The sequence below is a fragment of the Colias philodice genome, chromosome 2, assembly GCF_061535455.1.
Source record: "Colias philodice isolate Cphi_HAF_F1 chromosome 2, ilColPhil1 Martin Lab GWU primary, whole genome shotgun sequence".
Classification (NCBI taxonomy): Eukaryota; Metazoa; Arthropoda; class Insecta; order Lepidoptera; family Pieridae; genus Colias; species Colias philodice.
This window is the reverse complement of record NC_143087.1, coordinates 1,185,557-1,207,887: the sequence shown is the minus strand read 5'-3', so window position 1 is coordinate 1,207,887 and position 22,331 is coordinate 1,185,557. Positions and strand designations below refer to the sequence as shown.

Here is a 22,331-nt window from a genome sequence, read left to right as displayed (position 1 = left end):
TATGGCAGTCTCTATCTCTATCTACCTAACCATCTTCGTGCAAAAACACATTTATTTCTGCCGTTGTTTTATTATAACGACAACGGTTTTATCTGTTCTTAAAATCAGAATTAGGTACTTAGGTTCAAATTAAACGAATTACTTGCCATTTAAATCCTCTCTATATATGTATAAACATCATTTTCATATAGGTAAGCAGTTACCGTTAAAACTAAACAGTAATCATTAAATTAGAATGTTAGGTATATTCCACATTAAAATATTTCAAATTTAAAACGTGTTTACAAGAAATGATAGCAACAAGTTATATCGAATATAAAACTCTCACAAATCACATACAAAATATAAGACGCAATAAAATTACAATATAGACGACGCACGTCGCATTTCTGAACGTTACGTCCTATCTAATAGGTGCGTCTACGACTGTATGCTCACGCTACGATGTGAAACGTCACTAAATAAATGTAAGATGATTAAATGAAAAAAAAATATTGGAACAATTCTAAAAAATAATCAAAATATTTATTTACATGATAGCAAAATATTCAATTTAGAAGAAATTGATTCATTTATGAAATAGATAGAAAAATCATAAGATTAACACACTAATAAATTAATAATTGTCTCTCATTTATTATAAGTACCTATCGGGTCATCTACGAATAATTTTTACGTGAAAATCCCTTTGGCAATTTGCAGTATTTATTCAGTAAATGAAATGAGTATTTTTTTTTTAATTTACGCGGCTGTATGGGTTTAGAGAAAGAGATCAAGAAATATTAAAGTAAGTATCTACTGAATAATAATGCACGATGATTCATTGGGTAGGTATGTCTCACCATAAATAGTAATAATTAGATATTTTATAAGACAAACTCTAGATAGAGTGCATCTTACTCACTCTTATGTTTATTTTCTAAAAAAATATGCAAAATTGAAAGAACTATCATAAAATCGTTTCCCATTTCGCAATTCAATAGAATTTTATTTCATTATCTCTACAAAGCGCTACAGAATGGGCGCGTATCGAGCAATCCATCGCATGCAACCGTTGTATATCAATCGTAGACGTTCACAGTTCGCGTCATACAACGCAATCGATTTCTATGCAAGCGTGCGTCAGGGCTTTTTGCATAGCCGCGTCAAGTCTGACACCCTGCCGCCGCAAGCTTCCGTGCATGTGTCCGGCTCGCGGGGCGTGTGGGCGTGCAGGCTGCACCGCCCCCGCTCCCCCCCGACACCCCCGCACTACCCCCCCCTGTTTATTCTCGGCCCAGTGGCGGGGAGACAGTCGCCCGCGTGACGCGCTACGGATCGCACGCGCGTACATCACGAACAAGCACGGCGAACGGTGCATTCAATACCGGACACCGAACAAAAAAATTGTACGAACCCCAAATTATTTATATACACCAATTTAATCGCGTCAAAATCACTTGTCGGCTCAAAAGCGACGGTATTGCGGAAAATGCATTTCCCGGGTGCAAAGCGCAGGCGATAGAGCGGGCGGGGAGGGTGCAAGCGATGATGGACATCGTATTGATTTCTATCTGCCCGCTCCTCCCTTATTGTCGCGATGCAGGGCCAGACATCGATCGTTGCACCGGCCCTAAATTAACACCCCGCGGTCGCGCTCGCAATCACCCCCGACGTTCAGACGAGTAATAGTGTTGTGTTAATTGTCATTAACCTCACGTGAGCGGAGGTACATGCGTAAATGATCGACACAATTATGTATTAATTGATCGTTTCGACTATTAAACTCGAACAATTATCTAAATTACTGGACGATTATATAAATGACGCAACGTTACAATTTTGTATTTAATCGTAAAGTGCATACGTAAATATTAGTTAGTAAATAATACCGTCGCTTTTGCCGTTCCGAGCGCGCTCTGACCACAGATATTTTGCAGGACGTTAACAATACTCGGCAACTGGAGCTTTAAGCGTGTTTCACGCACCTGATTTTCGGCGAGAAGTGAGAAAAAGGCATTAAAGTGGCGACGTTGGGCGCGCGCGTGGAATGCGCAGGAGTGGATTTATTTAATTCGCGGCCACGCACAGACTCCGCCGTGTCTCCTTCGGAACACCCGGCCATGGCGACCGAAACCGGTGAGTACATGCAATTTTATAATTAAAAAATAATTACATACCATTTTATTATTACTCTACTTATATTTTTTCATCTGTGAATTACTCTATTTTTTCATTAATCTATGATATACTATAATCTAGTCAATTTTTCTCTTAACTCATAAATTATCCGAAAACACTTAAAAAATAGCAAATCTCCAAGATTATCCTCTTAAATTCCGCAACTGTAGTTTGGCCGTAAAATTGTAACAAACAGTAATGTTCGCGCGACGTAATCCAAAGATCACCGCATTATTTTGATACGAATTATTTCACGTAGGTACCTACAATTCCGTCACTGAGTGTATTTCACACTTCTAGTTAACTGAAAATAAACGTTACGCCCTTTCTATTAATCTTATGTCTGTGTTTATTTTGAAAGCGCTGTATATAATGTATAATGTAGTACAGGTACGTCACAGAATAATACCAGTTAATTTGAACTACGAGATTTTTCGTGCGTAGCAATTTTATTGTAATGTTATCTTAGATAAAATTTTAAAAATAATTTAATCAAAAAATGCACAATATTTTTGCTATATATCTCAATATTAAAAAAAATCATTAATTTTATGAATAGAATTTATTAAAAGGTATAAAAAATAAGTTTTGAACAAAATAAGAAAAAAGCATCATTTTTTTATTGGAATCTAAATCGTAAATCACATTAGTATCTTCAATTCTTATTTGAGATTCAGTCAATAATTATTTTAAAATTTACTTAGGAACGCTTATAAGTTTCCACAACCTTTTTTGAACAACTGTAATAAATTTTAATGTGTCCAAAAATTCTAATGCGCAATCTTATTTTTAGCTCACCGATTTTGCTTAGAAATCGTGGATTACCAATTTAAAAGACTGAATTTTTTATTTGGAAAATTTTATCATCTCTAATTAAAAACATAAATTAGAATTTAGATAATAGACGAGACAAACTTAAAATTAATCCAACTTTTAATAACATAGGGAGGTACTTACAAATTCTATACAAACACGGCATTTTATGCCATTCCATATTTTTTTCATAATTTTGAACATTGTCCAATTTAATCTTATCTTATATATGTATATAAAATTCTCGTGTCACAATGTTAGTCTGCATACCTACTCCTCCGAAACGGGTGGACCGATTCTCATGAAATTTTCTGTGCATATCGGGTAAGTCTGAGAATCGGCCAACATCTATTTTTCATATGTACCACGGGCGAAGCCGGGGCGGACCGCTAGTAATATATATGTACGTAGAACCAATAAGGATCTTGTAGTGTTCCTTTCTAAAATAGCTTATAATAAAACAAATATATTTATTTAGATGAATAAACAACGAACAATGTTTTCCTTGAAATTGTACCAATGGTTTTAGTAAAATGCCTAGTAATTACCTACGCTATGCTACAAAATTCGGTGCGATGCTACGCTGAGTCACGCTCACATTTTTGTTGATCGCTAATACGAGAGCTTATAACAAAACAAGATTAAGGAATTGCGCAATTTGCAAATCTTCATTAATAACATAATGTTGTTTGGCCATTTTATTAATTTAGTAGAGATTAATTGAACACAATATTTTAAAAAAAGTGTAAATATAATCACCCACTCTTAATAATTAAGGTACTTACACTTTTATTACAATTTGTATTTTTTAGTTAATTTGATTTTTTAACGAAATTTTTACGTTTATACAATTTAACATCTTTCATAGAATTTCAAGTAGGTATCATCGCTGCATTATACCTACCTACTCTACATAATATAGTTACAAAAAATAACAAGAAACATTAAAGCATTAATTAACTAATTACAACAAGAAAATAGAACATTCAAACGCAAAAACAGCCAAACATTTTAATCCTATTAAAATGACTTCAATCAAACCTTTAAAATTACTCCGCGATAAAGCCTTGATAATAAAATATCTACGCAAGTTATAGTCCTTTCCACCTAAGATGATTTCTGTGACACATCGATTTTTGACACGAGTAGAGATGTCGGTTACTGAAATCGTATCAATTGTTTCCGATAATCGATAATAATCTAATATGAAAATGAAATCGATTTGAATAAAGTACCAAAATTAGTTTTTTCGGCATTTCGCCAACAATTAACTAAGGAAACTTAGTAAACAACAGCAACAAAAAGTCAACAATAACAATTAGTAAAAATAACAGAATAGGTACCACGTAAAGTGTCAATATAAAAATGCGACTTGTATACAAGGCTGACGTACTCGTACAGACGATTGACTCGATTGACAAACGATCACAAGATGGGCGCCGATTATATGATTATCCAACTCTATGATTTTTCAACGATCCATTTCATGTACACGAATTGCGTAGGTATTATATTTTTGTGTTATTTTATTTTATTTTTCATTATATTAAACTAAACAATACTGTTTTTGATTTATAAGCTTAAGATGTTTCATTTTTATATTTTTGGTAATAATGCCGCCATAAAATAAAAATATTATGCACTAAAATTATTTTGACTTTTTAAACATAAAATACGTAATTCGGAACAGGATGAAGTGTCACAGGAATCATCATAGGTGAAAAGGACTATAGTTGTTTACCAACAATATCACGGAATGTATGACTTGATATGAGCCTCCCTACAGGACCCCACAGGAGGTGGCAACCCCTTTCCACACAGACCATGTATAATATAGTATTTGGCTATTTTTGTAGACTAAATCATTGTTTACATTAATTATCATTAATAAAAATAAACAAAGAAAAGTTAAAATTTCATAAAAAGTGGAAAATATACGGAAGGATAAGCGATTACAATACTTTTAAAATTTTACGTGGCCGCGAAAAACACACTTATCAGATTTGTTATAATCGGTATATAAGTAATGCTGAAACTAAGTTGAGATTGAATAGTCAGTATTTTTGGACGTTTGTTAAATCTAAAAAAGCTTGTCCCGAATTACCTGCCACAATGTTTCTGGATAGTAAATCTGTAAGTAATGGTCGTGATATATGTAATTCTTTTAACCATTATTTTCAATCTGTTTACGAGCCAAACAATGGTAATTTCTCGTTCGTTTCTGGTCCTGTGGATGGTTTCGCTAATGGTCACTTTTTGGGTTTAGGATCAGTTCAAGTTTGTGAGAAAAAAGTAGCTAATTACCTAAAGAAGTTGGATATTAGCAAAGGGTGTGGACCTGATGGAATTCCTCCCGTGTTTTATAAGTCCTGCTATCACAATCTAGCGTCGCCCATTTGTCATTTATTTCAGTTATCTCTAAATACAGGCACAATGCCAAAAATATGGAAGCAGTCCCATGTCATCCCTATCCATAAATCCGGAAACAAACATAATATCAAAAATTATCGACCTATTTCAAAATTAAATACCATTGCAAAGTTATTCGAGAAAATCGTCTATGATGCTATTTTTCCTCATATCCGACCTTTAATTATAGAACAGCAGCATGGCTTTATTGATCGGCGATCGACAGAGTCTAATCTGTGTGAGTTTCTTCATAATGTGGCTTGTGCTATGGACTGTGGTGGACAGTTGGATGTGGTTTACACCGACTTCTCTAAGGCGTTTGATAAAATCTCCCATCAGTTGTTAATTCACAAATTACGGGTAGCCGGTATACATGGTGATCTCTTACGGTGGCTGGAATCATACCTCAGAGAACGTAGCCAAGCTGTTAATATAAAAGGTCATTGCTCTTCTTTTATTCCAGTTACCTCTGGAGTGCCGCAGGGTTCTCACCTTGGACCACTGCTGTTCAATATCTTTATAAATGACGTTATTGGTCATTTTAGTCACTGTAATTTCCTACTTTATGCAGATGACATGAAAATATTTAGAGTAATCAAAGATCAACGTGATTGCTCCTTCCTACAGGAGGATCTTCAAAACTTGTGTCGTTACTGTGCTATGAACTCCTTGCACTTAAACGTGAATAAATGTAACGTCATATCATTTACTAGGAAAATTAAGCCAATATTATTTAATTACTCTCTGAACGGAACTTCGTTGACTAGATTGAATGAAGTCAGAGATTTGGGTGTCTTTTTGGATCACAAATTAACTTTTGCTGCCCATATTAATTACATTACAGCCAAAGCATATCAAATGCTTGGTTTTGTTTTAAGAATTGGTAGGGAATTTAAAAAGTGTTCAACTTTGATTCTTCTGTATAATTCGTTCGTTCGGTCTATATTGGAGTATGCATCTACAGTCTGGAATCCGCAATACAATATCTATATAAATAATATTGAATATGTCCAAAATAAATTTATCAAACATTTAAATTATAAAAGTGCTAATCAGAGAGGTCCCACTCCCGAGATTATCCCTTTAATAAACCGTCGACATGAACGAGATCAGGTATACTTATACAAGATATTTAATAATGACGTAGATTCTTCCTTTCTTTTGAACAATTTACTTTTACGATGTCCCCGTTTATGCTCTCGTGACAAAGCCCTATTTGCATTACCTAAATTTAAATCCAAATTTGCTAGAAATACATATTTATACCGTGTTTGTCATAATTATAATAATAATTTTAGTGACCTTGATTTATTTAACGAAAAATTCAAATCGTACAAAACCAAAGTTCGAAATAAATGCAATAGTAACTAACTGAGATATTTGAATTGTATTCATGCTTGTTATTTCTATAATTATTTGTATCCACAAGTAGACTGTTTGTGACTGAATGTGTATTTGTTTTTAAGAATTTAAATTTTTAGTGGAAACTTTACTGATATGTGTATGATTTGTTATCTCTTGTTTATATGATATATTGTATTGTTTGTTTCCCAAATATAAATATAAATAAAATAAATAAATTATCATATTTGTTTCGGTAATTGTGTGTGAAAGCGTTATGATTATAATTATGCTTATTTAAATAAGTTTTTAACCGACTTCAAAAAAAAGGAGGAGGTTATCAATTCGGCCGGTATGTTTTTTTTTATGTATGTACACCGATTACTCCGTGGTTTCTGAACCGATTTACGTGATTCTTTTTTTGTTCGATGCGGGATGGTGTCGAATTGGTCCCATAAAAATTTTATTCGGATAGGCCCAGTAGTTTTTATTTTATGAGCATTTTTGTCTGTATTTGTAAATGTTGCAAGTGCAAGTTTGAAGTCGGTTGTTTTTAACGCAGTTATTGACTTGTATGTGGTCATTAATTATTAATTTTTCAATATTCAAGCGTAGAGTGAACAGGTGCCTTCTAGGGAAGCGCGTTCCATCTTAGACCACATCTCAGCTTAACATCAGACGAGATTGGGGTCAAGCGCTTCCCTATTCTCAATATAAAAAAAGAAAAAAATCTTATTCGTCAGTATTCTTTTAACAAATGAGATGATGCTATATGTATGATGGCATCCAATTTATTTAATTACTTCTGACAGCAATTGCAATTTTAATTATTATCCTCCTATTTTTTGTTGTAGCAATATGCTGAATTAAATGTTTACAACATACATTATTCAAAATAAACTGCATCAATAAAATCTAGCAATACCAATTATTCAATTAGATAACGGTAAACATTAACAAACTAGATATCTGAAGTATTTCGCTTAATTATTGTAATTAATTTCGCATGAAATTTGAATGAAATCAAAATTCTTTACAATTCTCGGAAAAGTTAAGCGAAACTACAATTTTAATAATTGGTCGATAAACAATATACAGTATAAGTTATTACGAATGATTATTTGTCTGTAAAAACCCAATATATTAGTGAACTAGCTTTCCGCCCGCGGTTTCGCCCGCTTTGTCTAAAACATAGATAATAAATTATATACTAAAACCTTCCTCTTGAATCACTCTATCTATTTAAAAAACCGCATCAAAATCCGTTGCGTAGTTTTAAAGATTTAAGCATACATAGACATAGGGACAGAGAAAGCGACTTTGTTTTATACTATGTAGTGATAATGCAACTTGCAACTTGCAAGGCGTGTCATTTCGCCCTGTGTCCTTTAAAATCCTCTAGGATTAAAGGTGAACGGTCGGACAGTAAAATGTATTCAACCACATTGTTTTGAATATTTTCGCATAATTAAATGTAAACTAGAATGTTTTACGCAAATTATTATGATTACTTTGTAAAGTTGTTAAAATTAATACTATCGTAGATTAAATATTTAATTTTAATTAATACTATCGTAAATTAGAATTTTTCATAAACTGCGGTATTTTTCCCGTTAATAATATTGCAAAGTAGATAAATTTCTTCGTTTCTCCATCTTACTTAGTTTTTCCGTTGTGAGATGAGGAAGTTTATTTTGCCTCAAAACTGAACAATTGATTCCATTTTTTTCGGGTTTTTCTTATATTTATAATATCTATTATGAAATTTCTAAATCTTTTCAAGTTAAGAACTATTTCGGACCATGGCAATCTTTTGATATAGTAGTAGTACGCGTATTTTTTAATTCAATATATGTCTTTAGCCAAATCTTTTAGGTATTTAATTTGTAAAACATGGCAATAACAATGTCTGTAGGTAATTCCGCTTCCCGCCTCCCGCAGCTCGCGAAGTTGACAATTTTAAAGTCAGTTTCACAATTTTATTCGACATTTCGCATGGTCATGAATAAAATCACATACATAATTGCACAGCTGGCCGGTTGTGTTTTATTTTAAAGTCAAAGAAGTTTATTGTCGAATCAAAAATCAATAACTCTCCTCTAAAAACTGTTTCACGCTGCGCTTTACTAATCCTATCCTACTTAATATTATAAATGCGAAAGTTTGTGAGGATTTGTGTGTGTTTGTTACTCCTTCACGCAAATACTACTGAACCGATTACAATGAAATTAAGCACACATATAGAGGGTAACTTGGATTAACACATAGGACAGGTTTTATCCCGGAAATCCCACGGGAACGGGAACTATGGGGAGTTTTCTTTGAAAAAGCGGGCGAAGCCGCGGGCGGAAAGCTGGTATTACATAAAAATGACTTCGCACTCTTTATGACAAATGAGTTGAAATGATAATTAAAATAATGAATCACACTTTAATGTAGAGCCTTTTTCATTGAAATTTATGAGTCAGTTTCGACCAAAACCGTTAATTCCCACTTGCATAAGCTCAAGTTTAAATTATTGTTATACCTGTATAAAATTAAGTAACACTATGTAACCTTTCCTTATTTACTTGATAAAAGAAAAACCATTGTCTTTGATATTTAAATGTGTGTTTATAAATTTGTAATTGCTTATTACTTATTTTTATTTTTTATTGAATTTACATCATTTCTAATTGCATATGCGCTGTTATTTTTTCGTCAAACATGCCAGCTACTTAACTTTTTTTTCTCGTTCCTTTTTTGAATTTTTTTTTCTCATCAAACGTGCCAGCTTTTTATGATTTTTTTTCGTTCTTTATTGTTTTTATTGTGTTATTATTTTTCGTTTGCCAATACACACTCTGCCCTGTAACACTAGTGTGGCACCCAGGCGGCGCCGCGGCCGGTGGCGAGCAGCAATACTCCCTGCGGTGGAACGACTTTCATTCGGCGATAGTTTCCTCGTTCAGGCGGCTGAGGGATGAAGAGGACTTCGTTGATGTGACGCTCGCGTGTGCGGGCGCTACTTTCACAGCTCATAAGGTGGGTTTTATTTCTTGTGTGTGTTTTTTATTGAAAGTACTGAAAACATATTGTAGCTTATTGCACATTTAATTTTTTTATCTCGCATCTCTTCTAATATTTTTTTCAATTGTTTAAATTTTTTTCATACATTATAATGCATTTTAATGCTATAAAAACCTAATAAAAAATCGACGAATCCCGGTCTGAATGCACAAAAAAATGAACTATATTTATTCTATTGATTTGTGTGATTGATTTTACTGATGTTAGTATTAACATCGATTTATTAAATAATCAAATTGTTGTCACTGATTTTGACATTTTGAAAAATAATTAAAAAAATAAATTATCCCTCTATAACACACTATTACATCACAGTATTACAATATTATTTCCTACAGTAAGGAATCGCCTTTGATGTCGCGCGATGCCGCCGCCAGCGTAGGTACTTACGCTGCCACACGAAAATACGCTAGGGTTGCAACAAATGGGAAATAAAACAATTTTGATTATTAATATTATGATGAAATCATTTATTCATATGTACATTCAAAATAATTGCGATTATTAAATCTGATGTAATTATTTGTTCATAAATATATAATTACAGATATTGCACTGCTAAATATTATTTACGTGGACACTTTATTTTTGGATGTTCTTAATTGTATATTATACCATTTAACTAAGTAATGCATTCGCATTGGGATGTACAATCTGATTAGAAAATAATGAGGACAACATATACATAGCTTTGATTTTAATTCAACAGATACAATTAATACAATCTTTCTGAAATATTGTTTCCTTCTGGGATTTCAATGTAGATTTACATCCGTAAACGGAACAGTTTTTGCGCGTCATAATAGAATATGTAAGTACCTATGTATAATAAAATTATTACACAAAAAAAAAATTGCGTCGTCCTTTCGCGATAGTTAATGCAAACTCAGCGTGATTGCATTAAGCGGCCCGCGTCGCCCGACCCCCCGCCAGTTCCCCTCCGTTTCTCTGCACAAGTACATTCGTCGCCATACTGTAGGATGGTAATACTGTGATTACATTATGAAAAAGCTACCCTTAATTGAACACAGGTGGTACTATCAGCGTGCAGCCCGTACTTCCGCAGATTATTGAAGGCGAATCCGTGTCAACACCCCATTGTTATACTGCGAGATGTGCACGACAAAGACATGGAGAGTCTGCTGAGGTGAGTGCTTGCGAACTATTTTATCTGTGCTATTGCACTATTACGTGATTAGGTTCTTTTTTATAAAGAAAAAAATGTATGCTATAAAAAATTTTGAAAAAATGTTTCTTTTTTTATGGCCATGGTATGAAAAAAAATAGTTGTCATCACACTTAACGCTTATTAACGTAGTAAAGCATATTATTTCAAATTTAACTGTATTTTAAATGTTAAAATAGTTCTAAATTCTAAACATCAATTTACAATAAGCATTGGTTCCGAATAAAAAAAAATAATTATGAACACAGTCACACAGTAAAGGCTGCACCACACAGCCCCAATACGCATCACCCAACTGTTAAGGCCCTACCACACCGCTCACACATTGCTTCATACAGGTTCATGTACCAAGGCGAGGTGCACATCGGACAGGAGCAACTCAAGGAGTTCCTCCGCGCCGCTCAGCTGCTGCAAGTGAGAGGGCTCACTGATGTCCCTCCCCCCGCGCCCCTCACTACATTGGAGCAGAAGGCCTCGCCAGTGAGTAATTGAGATTGTTTATTGTTTGTATTGTTATTGATTGTGAAATAATAATTAATTAAATGTAAATGTTGTGTAATAATGTAAATATCAAATAATTATCTTTATTAAAATGAAAGACGTAGGTACGCATATTTTATATTACACTTACTATAAGGTCATAATTAAAATTGTGTAACTTGCTAATCTACATTACACAATTTACGTAAGTAACTATATATCGGTATGAAATTTTTACATTAATATCCGGGAACACTAGAAATGTTTAGACTTTACAGAAAAAAAAATAATTTAAAAAGTTACGAAAACTATAATTTAGCTAATCATTGTTAATCATCATCATCAATTATTATTACGCAAGCAAATTCAACCCCCAACAACTACATAACAAGACCCACTATCCCAAATCGACCGCGTCATTCTGGACGAACTGATAATCTCACGAACTTTTGCAAATTCGACCCTAACCCCTTTATAACAAGATCCACTATCCCCTAGTCCGCATTATGCTAGATAGAATTTTTACGAATCCACTTTTACAAATTCAACCCTAAATACATAACAATAAGATCCATTATCCCGCAGTCCGCGTCACCCTGGCCAGAATTTTTACGAATCCACTTTTCCAAATTCAACCCTAATCACATTACAATAAGGTCCATTATCCCGCAGTCCGCGTCATCGTGGACAGAGACGGGCAGTGCGGCGTCCCGCGAAGGCCGCGACTCGCAGCGCGAGGGCCGCCGCGCGCGCCGCCCAGACGAAGCTGCCAGCACGCCGCCGCCGAAGCGGGCTAGATCCTCTGATTTGTACCAGGCGCAGATGAAGACCAGGTGAATATAGTTTTGGAGTTTCATTGTTTTGTAATTCTATTTTTGTGAGATAAAAAATCATGTACATTTTACCTCTTCTAATCTACGAATGTTTGTCCGTCGTAATTGGAAGAAAATATTTCATACGTAATTTGTTTGGGCATATTGAGGGTCAATCAGAAAAGTATTTAACTCCTAAATTTTAAATAAAAATGCAGGGGCATAGGTTGTTTCAGTATTTATCGAAAAATTAAAATGTTTTAGCTTCTCTGGCTGCAATTTTAAACTTGCGGTAAATAAAAATGCAGGGGTTGTTTCAGTATTTATCGAAAAATTAAAATGTTTTACCTTCTCTGGCTGCAAAGTTTATTTTGCAAGTTAAATAGAACATATTTATTTCAATAATTTTGTAAACTTATAGTATCTACGACCTAGTGATGATATGATTCGGATTAATTCAATATGTATCTATAAAATATAGTCAAATTTAAAACATCCATGATAACGAATACCTAAATACTATAAGTACTATACTTAAACCACTTTAAAATCCATATAATAATGAGAAGCAAATGACCACCATTAAACATTTCATTACAAGTCGTTTACATTATTATTCACCATCTAAATAAGCGTAGATAAGTATCTCATTCTCATTGCGAACTAGTTTGTTAAATTTAAATTACCAAACCATCCTAAAATAGCAGACCAATGTAGGTAATCGTTACGTATCTAAATAATATCCATAAATGTGACAGATTTAATTGATATTCATTTAAAATATATGAACGATATCGAACGTACATCTTCCGTAAAGTGGCTAACTTATTCACGAATACCAACCGACGCCCTACTTTCTCTAAGCAATAATTATAAATAAGAACCATATTACGAACATTAGTTTCACGATGACAAGCGAAGCCATAATTTCCGCTATATACAATCGTTTACATTTAAATAGGAAAACCATAAAAATCCGTCGAATTTAATTCCAATAGTAACGTCGCCACAACGGTATAGTAATTGTTAATGACCATATGGGGGGTCTAGAAATTTATATTCAAATTAGTGTTACCATATTGATGGCAAAATTTCCCTCCCACTATGCGTTCGGTTTTAGCGTGGTATCTATTGACTTATTGTGTTACAGCTTGAAGCGTTGTCATGTCGGGCCTAATCTACTAGTGATGTACCAATGTACCATCACTACCTACGACTTTTATTTATTTATACCTATATGATGCCACATTTTGTGTTCTTTTTGCGCGAGCATTGTGTATTATGGAATGCAACAGTTTCCGGTTTTGTAAGCTCTCTTTATTTCTAGATGATGATTCAAGCGAATAACGAATTGCACAGATTATTAATTATTCTAGTTTTACCAAATATCTTAATTATCACAATATTGCATAACTTTTGAGAAAATCAATTGACACCTAACAATGATTTTTTTATTTAAAATTTTATGAAAAGCTACGACGATGTTTTGAATTATTTTTCGGCTTCAGTTAACTTAAAAAAATTTCTAATAAAATTTTCCACTCGATAAGAACTCTCGGTTCAACTACCCTCAAACTACAAAGGTCGTACTATAGGCAGTTCAATTTATCGGTGTAGGACGGAACAGCTGCTGGCTTCGCAGGGCAGTCCCGAGCGGATGGGCACCAACGGCCACGACCTGGCCCTCTTCAGTCACGCCCTGGAGAACGTGCAGAACCCACACTTGTCTAACGTTTCTAATAACATGGTCAGTATGCTTTTATTTTGGTGATATACTTCTGATATGTTTTAATTAAGTGTCCATTTCATAGTTAATATAATTTTTTTTTATATGTCACTTTGAGAACCTAATCATAAGCGATGTATAGAATTGAACAAGGATGTCGCAGTAAAGAAGTTTTGCATTTTCTACAGTTGGATTTGCTCAACTAGATAAACTGTAAAAATATTATACTTACTGAAAAATATTTTTTATACCAGATAAGCCAGTTTTTACAAACTTAACAACACTGTATTTTAACATTGGTCCTTCAGTCAGGAGATGGCGAGGAATCATCATCAGATGCCGGAGCGAGTGACACTGAAGGGGACAACAGGACCAAGCAGGAGCCAGTAGACTACGACGACCCAGCGACCATGGCCAACACCAACGGAGCACTGCCACACAACTTCCCTGGATTGCTAAATTTACCCGGTAATTACTATATGAAAATTAAAGATGGTAAAACACTGTTGAACAATTAGGACTAAAATGTTTGTTGTTTTGAACAGATGTTTTATTATGTTCATTAAATTATGTAATCAGCTAAAATTTCTTGCTGCTAGGTTTTCCCGGACTGCCGGGCCCATCAGGAATACCAGATAATTTCGGTGAGTTGACAACCTTATTGCACTAATATACCTAATATAATAATGACGCAGTAATGATAATGACACCTCGATATAAATGCAATTAGATCCCACCAGAAATACTTCCATTTACACGTTCCGATAGCGACCAACATTAGACAATTAATCGTCATTAATTATACATTACTGAGTCATGTACTGCACGTTAAATAGCACTAACAATCAAAACAATAAGTAGGTCAGCTAGCCGTCTCGATTCAATAACTTAGATATTCTAAAAGCGAGAGATAGGGATTAGCGACAATGGAAGTTAGAGCCGAACCTTACGTTAGACATGGTAGGGCGAGAGAACTGAAGCGTGGTCCGTCTGCCCCAGGAGCGACCTGGCCGGGCGGCGGCGACGGCAAGCCCAAGGCGGACGAGCGCTTCGCGTACGGCGCCAACTTCGCTAACGGTGAGCCGAGCAAGCCCGCCTGCCCCGAGTGCGGCAAGCTGTACAGCAACAATAGCAACCTCAAGCAGCACATTCTGAACGTGCACGCCGCGCGCGAGCTCTCGCACCCGTGCCCCGTCTGCGGCAAGGGCTTCAAGACGCGCCAGTACATGCAGATACACATGAACTCCATACACGGCGTCAAACAGAGGAGGCGCGATCCCGCCCCGTCCGCAGATCTCGATCGATACACTCACAATAGCGTATAAATGTACTTTCGGATTTTTAACCGCCGCCTCTGTGTTACAGGGGCGGCTCTCGCGGGCGGGGCGGCGATGGGCTACCGGCCGCAGTGTCCGCTCTGCGGCCGGGTCTACTCCTCCACGTCCAACCTGCGCCAGCATATGCTCAATGTGCACTCGCAGACCGACCGCGACCAGTGGTTCCCATGCCAGCACTGCGGCAAGAAGTGCAAAACGAAGCACTATCTCATCAACCACCAGCTCCAAGCGCACGGCATCCGCCAGCGACAGAACTCTTAGAGCCGGCGCCCGGCGCCCGCCCCGCTTGTGCCAACGGACTGACGGAACGATTTAACGATTGGGACTTTTAACCGATATTTTACTGTATTCCATATATATTCATATTTTTAGACCGTTTATAAACGTCGTTAGGGTGCGTAGGGTTTATCGTCGGATTTGCCAACCGTTCGACATTCAGTAATATAGTGCTGTCGGCATTGCAGATGCCGCGGCGAGGGACGCGTTGGCAAAGCCGGCGATAAGAGATTGCGAAGGGGGCGAGCGAGGAAGCGAGTTGCTAAAGTACTTGGAAGGAGATAGCGCCAAGAGCGCATCGTACGGAGACGATCGTCTGCAGTGTCCGTTGTGTTACATGAATCTGGACTCCTTGGTGATAGCACGAAGACACATAGAGGCGCATTACCCGCGCGACAGCCCCGTCTGTCCCGTCGCGTCTTGTTCGAGATATTTCGCGCATCCCAACTCGGTACGCAATCATATGCGGATAAAACATAGGAGACAGTGGGAAAAGATGAAAACGCTAAAATGGAGCTGCGGATGGGCTAACACGTGCTAATTGGATAGAAAGACTCGATATACGAAAAATGATACGGTGTAGCTATTGGAGCTATTCTTGCTAAACGGCTGTGAAAGGGAACTGAGAGTAGGGGCTTTATATGTTACAGAGGAACCCAATATTGATCTCCACGATGCATTTTCATATTTTGCAGTACTTGTTCGTATGTAAACATTGTATAAAACTGTAGAGTAAATTGACTGAAATTATTTTTGTAGTAGAATAGACTGATACTTTTAAGTAAAACTTAGATGAGCACTGAAACAATTGCTAAAGTAGTACCTACGGTTATAACGCGGAAAAAGGAAACGATGTGTAGATTCTGGAATATTCTAAAAGTGAAGATTGTTTCAGTGCCGTCTAAGGGTTAGTTGTAAAGCGCATTATGACTTGTGATGATCGGTGCCATTGATAGTTTACGAAGAGCAACTAAGAGATTCTTTTTCCTTCCAAATGTCTCTAACTTCCATTGTTGCTTCGATTTCACGTAGACTTTTCTTTGTATTTAAGTTCCTAAGATAGTTCATATATCGTGTATTATTATACTTCTGAACTAAGTCTTCGGAAAACTCGTTTTATGTATATATAATTCGTGGTGGTTTCTGGTTGTAAAAATGAACTTGTGTTGTAAACGTATCTATTTTAATTGTAAGTTTTTCTAACATCTCTTCCATGTCGACTATTTAAATTACGGTGCAACAGTTTCTTTCGACGCAATGTATTCACAGTTTTTCGTTATAAATGTATTTCCTGGCCTACCTTTCTTTTACTACTACAAGAATTTACATACAAAAGTGCCTGCAATATTATATAGTTCCAAGGGATTGTTGCACTGCAGTTGCTATTATCATATAACTAAGCTTCTATATTTTTGACCATAGATAAGACAATACGAAATAGAATTATGGAAATCAAATGCCTTTTAAAGCAATAGATAAGTATATGTTCAACAACATAGGATTTATTTTTTAAAGTCCGTTTAGAGCCTTGTAGGCGACGTGCACAATTAAAAACATATCTAGTCAACGTAGGAAAAACTCGAATGATTTATGAAACCTGTATATAAATAAGTGCTTTCCGTTCGCATATATTTTCTGACATATTATATTAGAGCTTAATATTATACGGATTCAGTTTATAGAGAGTTTACATATTTTTCAATAGAGATTGCATACCGGACGTTTTGTGACGGATAACTCGGGTGATTGTTTCGATTTGGAGGTATTTTTCTGGATTTTCATACACTTAGAGTATGACTGACAATACATTCAATATTTTACAAAATTTTGATGCCTGAAATGGGCGTACACTGCATGGATTCCTGATATATTAATTCACAATTATACTACATATTTACAATAACAATAGTGGCTTTAAGCATAATAATATGCAACATACTAGAAGATTAACCTATAAAAAGTTGATAAGTACCTTATTTACAGCAATATACAATATTATAAGAACAATCACCCGCGTTGTTTCAACTATTAAATATATGCGATAGGAATCAAATGCATAGATCCGAAGATATATAAAAATCGGTAAAATTTAGCGAGTAGATAAAATTGTTCCTGACGCCTTTGAGGCAATCTTGTATATCGTAAGGAATATAAATATTTTAAGCGTACAATATTATAAATTAGTCCCAATAACCAAATGTTCAATGTGAGTAACGATTCTAGTTGCGATTGTATTAGTGATATCGTATATACGTAATAATTTAATTTTTACCCAACGAAAATTGTCTGCTTATATGAAACACAAGAATAAAACTACGAAGTAGACACAGCGCATTTTTAATTAAATATTTCTATTCGAATCCAATTAACAGGTAAGCTAGCTACGTTCTGTAGGGTAGATTAGAAAACTTCTTGAAGTAATGATTCAATGATTTCTTTAGGTGGTTGTCGTCGCACTCAAGACCTGTTGCGCGTGAGAGCTACGGATCCCAGGCCTTGTCCAAAATGCGGAAAAATATATCGATCGGCTCACACTCTACGGACTCATCTTGAAGACAAACATACCGTCTGCCCTGGTTACAGGTAAATAAAAGAACTCGTTTAAACCATAATTTCTGTGATGAACTTATTAAAAAACGGAAGAAAAAGCTTTTCAGACCATAATTTTGCTCTATTTGAAAGACAACAGAATGAAGGTACTAAAACATTTGTTTTTCTATAGATGCGTGCTCTGCGGCACAGTTGCAAAGTCCCGGAACTCACTGCACTCACACATGTCCCGACAACACCGCGGTATATCGACCAAGGACCTGCCCGTGCTGCAAATGCCAACCCGTTTTGATCCAGAACTTGCAAGCCAGTAAGTTATCTCGCAAAATAATTGTCCTAAATAATATAACAGAAAAGATTTTGTCAAGCAAACAATTTGTTACAAAAAGAGGTAAATCCATCAGTATGTAAAACTTCCATTTATTTTCAGATTACTAGCCAAAGCTGGAGTAAAGGTATCCCCAGAACAGTTACGAGCTCGCGCTTCCCCGACCGGACCGAGACGATCTGACATTAAATTGGACGCCAAGTCTGCAGCATCCGAGAGCAGCTCCATTTGTGGAGATAACGACCACGATGATCTCAGCCAGTCGAAGTATCAAGACAGCATCCCTGTATCGCCACCACGTAAGTCATCCTTTACAATTATTAACTACGATTGAAATACAACATTTTAATAGAATTCTCACTGAATTAGACCTTTCATTGCAGATATTAATAACCTGACTAACACGACAATAACAAAAGTTCCGGCAGTTCGAGCAGTAACAGCGAAAACCGTGGAAAATCTTCCACACGGTCTGACGGGCATGAAGCACGACGACTATCCGCCAGGATTCGGGGGTGGATCTGCTATATTGGACACTTACCTGCAGTACATCGGAGAAAACGTTTTTGGTAAGATTAATCAAAGATTAGTATTCTGGAATCTTTTTAAAATGTTGATAAAACTTAAACTAAATTACAATTGTTATTCTAGGAATGAACCCGGCGAAATTTGCTCAAATGAACGCAATGCACATGGAAAGAAAAACTTATGACGAACCCTCGCCACAGATGGGCTCACTACCACCACCGCCGACCACTCTTGCTCATCAACGTTTTTTAAAACAAATGCAAAGACAATACACTGAGAACATGGGAAAGCCTGATATCATGCGAGACTCAGAGGAACCGCTCGATTTGGGCAAAGAAAGACAAAGGAACGACAGCATCAGCGAAGCCGACACCGACAGACATGACATGGAAAAGGATCTAAATAAAGATTATTACACCAAGACCTATAACGACGAAGACAGAAATAGAATACATAGTTCGGAGCAGGACGGAGATAATATGACGGTTCACGATGACGGCGACTTTTCCGAAGAGGAACACAACAAGGCCGCGGCTTCATGAAATGTCCTTTGCGACTTTCCGTATTAGTGCATGTAAACTGAGAACAATGTTTTTGTTGATGGTTTCAAACGGTGCTTGAGTGTTATGTTACGTCATTAGCTGATGTTGAAACGGTTTTATTGTTGACCCGTGGAATGTCATTGGTGCCATTACCGATGTAATGTAAATTAAGTTAGGTTATGGAATGGTCTTGCACAAAGTTGACGTGATAATATGGCTATCTGAGTCAATACGCTGTCAACTTTCAACCCTCGTTCTTTTGGAGTCGGATAAGAAACCGTAGCAACAGTTAGAAAGTATACCTTACCCGACCGAGATGCCATATGTCACTAGTGTAACCTGAACACGTTAGTTCGAGTCGACTCGCCACTTGTGAGATTGTTTCAGTAGTATACTAATCTAGTGAGTAGTGACTTTGTATTGTATGTAAGGTCCCTGTCAAGTAGTAGGGCCTCTTACATAGTTATTCCATCCAACTACCTCAACGTTCGGGCCAATGCGGCGACGATTATAAAATATATATCCACACAAATTGTGAAATTCCATCCATCTACCTCACTTCAATAGATTTTATTTAATATTTTATACAATTTATAGATATAATAACTGTTGTTTTATGCATTTTGCAGATTGCATTTATATATATACTATATAGAGTATATTGTAGGTAAAATATTATGCAAGTCATTAGGTGGTTATTAGTGCTACCCGTAGATACGTGTATACTAAACGTTTATTTAAAATAGTGAATGCACTCACTAGAGAAACATTAGACTGTGTCACAATAGTAGCGAGTAATACATTACCTTATATTGAACGAGCACACTTTATATTTAGAGAACAAATATCTTTGTATACGAACAAACATAACAGAGCTTAACTATACTATACAATTTTCGTATAAAGAGTCGCTTATACGAGTCGAGAAGATAATAAATATATGTTTATAGAGTTCTTTACGAGCAGATTCTAAATTGTAACATCTTTTGTCTTGAGACTGAATATTTTTCAAGTTTTTCGAGCGATTCGCGACAAGTTCAAATATGATGATACATAAAATATATTGAGGTAATGCGTTGTAAATAATATTTGGTGATATGTAAATTATATGGATATAGAGAAATAGAAACAAAAAGCAATAAATAAAGTATACCTTGATGTTGCCTTCTAATGTATGTAAATAGGATGCGGGTAGTTCCAAAATGTGTTGGTCTGTGGCTGTCCGGATAACCGATACCGAATCGATACCGAGGCGCATGAGTGTTTATTTTGTAGTAATAATGTGGGCTGGTTACTTAACAAATACTGTGATTACAATCTCATATTAGCCTTCAATAATTATACATATTTTTTAGAGTACAATGTTATAGTTATTTAGTGTAAGTATATTCGTAAGCGAGTCACAAAATATATTTACTTCCCGAACTTTAGAATTCACGTTAAGAGAACTTAGAGCAATAGATGGAGCATTTAATCTTTTATATGGGAGATTTTGGAATATGTCGAGTTGCCACACTGCAACTGTCAGCTGTCACTTTTGGCGGCAACGGGGAACTCCGCGGTGCGGTTCGTGGGAGCTGCGACAAATTCACAATTAGAATTAAGTGCTACGGGTTGATTGAACATTATGTTTAGCGTGTTAGTGAGATTTAAGAAATAAGTCGGTTTGTGTTTGCGTATACATTAACCTTGTTGACAGTTATCAGTGTTGCCATAGTGAGTAATTATTTCGACTGTACATAAAATTTTTGATTGTTTAGAGAAGTGTGCTTAATTGACACGATGTTATAGTAATTTTTTAGAATATATTTACCACAAATACAGTTCATGAAATAGTTGTTAAAGCACGGTACATAAGCAATAGTTACCAGAATGTGATCATGAAAATATATATTTTTCTGAACACAGTTTTGCATACCACAGATTAAATATTCTTAGATTTCGTTGGTATTATATCGATTTTTGGGAAATTACAGATACATGAGGCTATTAAAAATAAAAGCGAAATTTATTTTTAGGTGATTATTTCAATAGAAAGTTCGATCGTCACATGATTGGTGATGCGATCATCAAGGAAATGTAAATCGATATAATACCACGCGTCTAACAGTTGTTGAATTATGAATACTTATATTATATATACCAGTGGAGATATTATAATAATTAGGACTCTAAGTCAATCATTATGCTCTTAGTATTGTGTATAAAGTATTTTTAGTTACCTTGTGAACTTTGAAAGTTCGACATCTTTTTTATCTTAATACCTCATTAGTTTCCTTTAAGATTTTCTTGTTTACTCGATGTTCCATGAACATTAGTGTTTTTTATAATTTTTGTGCACTATATTAATTTTTTTTGTGCATGTTTATTAATTTTGTCTTTATAATGCGACAAAATATATTGTTTTTGTATGTTATCAAGCTTGTCTATATTCTCTTATATAAAGCACAAACTACGTTTACTTTTATGGTTGTAATAAATAAGCTATTAGAAAATTCCAAAATAGGTACAAAACTACAGTTATAAAAAGAAAATTATACTAAGAATTATTCAGAAAATTAACTATCTTCTTCAGTGTTGCCTTGTTTCGATTACTTTATGATTAGCAAATTATTTTTAGATGATAATATTTATGTTTATTCGGTTGGTTGCCATGTTTTACGCCATCTTCATTAGTGTACTAGTTGTATGCCGCTTCTCTACATTATTATATAAACAAAATAAAAATAATTGTTTTGAAGAACGTTGTTTACATTTACCTATACACCTAATAC

The 22,331-nt window shown here is 35.3% G+C and overlaps 1 protein-coding gene across 1 annotated transcript; it reads left to right on the top strand.

Moving 5' to 3' along the window:
• Positions 1-1,297: 1,297 nt before the first annotated feature.
• ab (BTB/POZ-zinc finger protein abrupt) lies at positions 1,298-22,300 on the top strand. Its single transcript, XM_089701397.1, has 14 exons — positions 1,298-1,388; positions 1,920-2,118; positions 9,596-9,747; positions 10,824-10,939; positions 11,317-11,458; positions 12,131-12,291; positions 13,888-14,017; positions 14,305-14,464; positions 14,596-14,640; positions 18,051-18,192; positions 18,332-18,469; positions 18,590-18,786; positions 18,871-19,056; positions 19,139-22,300. The coding sequence occupies exons 2-14, from the start codon at positions 2,103-2,105 to the stop codon at positions 19,555-19,557; spliced, it is 2,004 nt and encodes a 667-aa protein (XP_089557523.1). The 5' UTR covers positions 1,298-1,388; positions 1,920-2,102; the 3' UTR covers positions 19,558-22,300.
• The last annotated feature ends 31 nt before the right edge of the window (positions 22,301-22,331 follow it).

Excerpts from the sequence above, each read along its gene's own strand:
- ab (XM_089701397.1), top strand. Across the intron at positions 14,018-14,304 it reads CTAACGTTTCTAATAACATG|TCAGGAGATGGCGAGGAATC; the intron begins GTCAGTATGCTT and ends TTGGTCCTTCAG. Across the intron at positions 18,787-18,870 it reads CATCCCTGTATCGCCACCAC|ATATTAATAACCTGACTAAC; the intron begins GTAAGTCATCCT and ends CTTTCATTGCAG.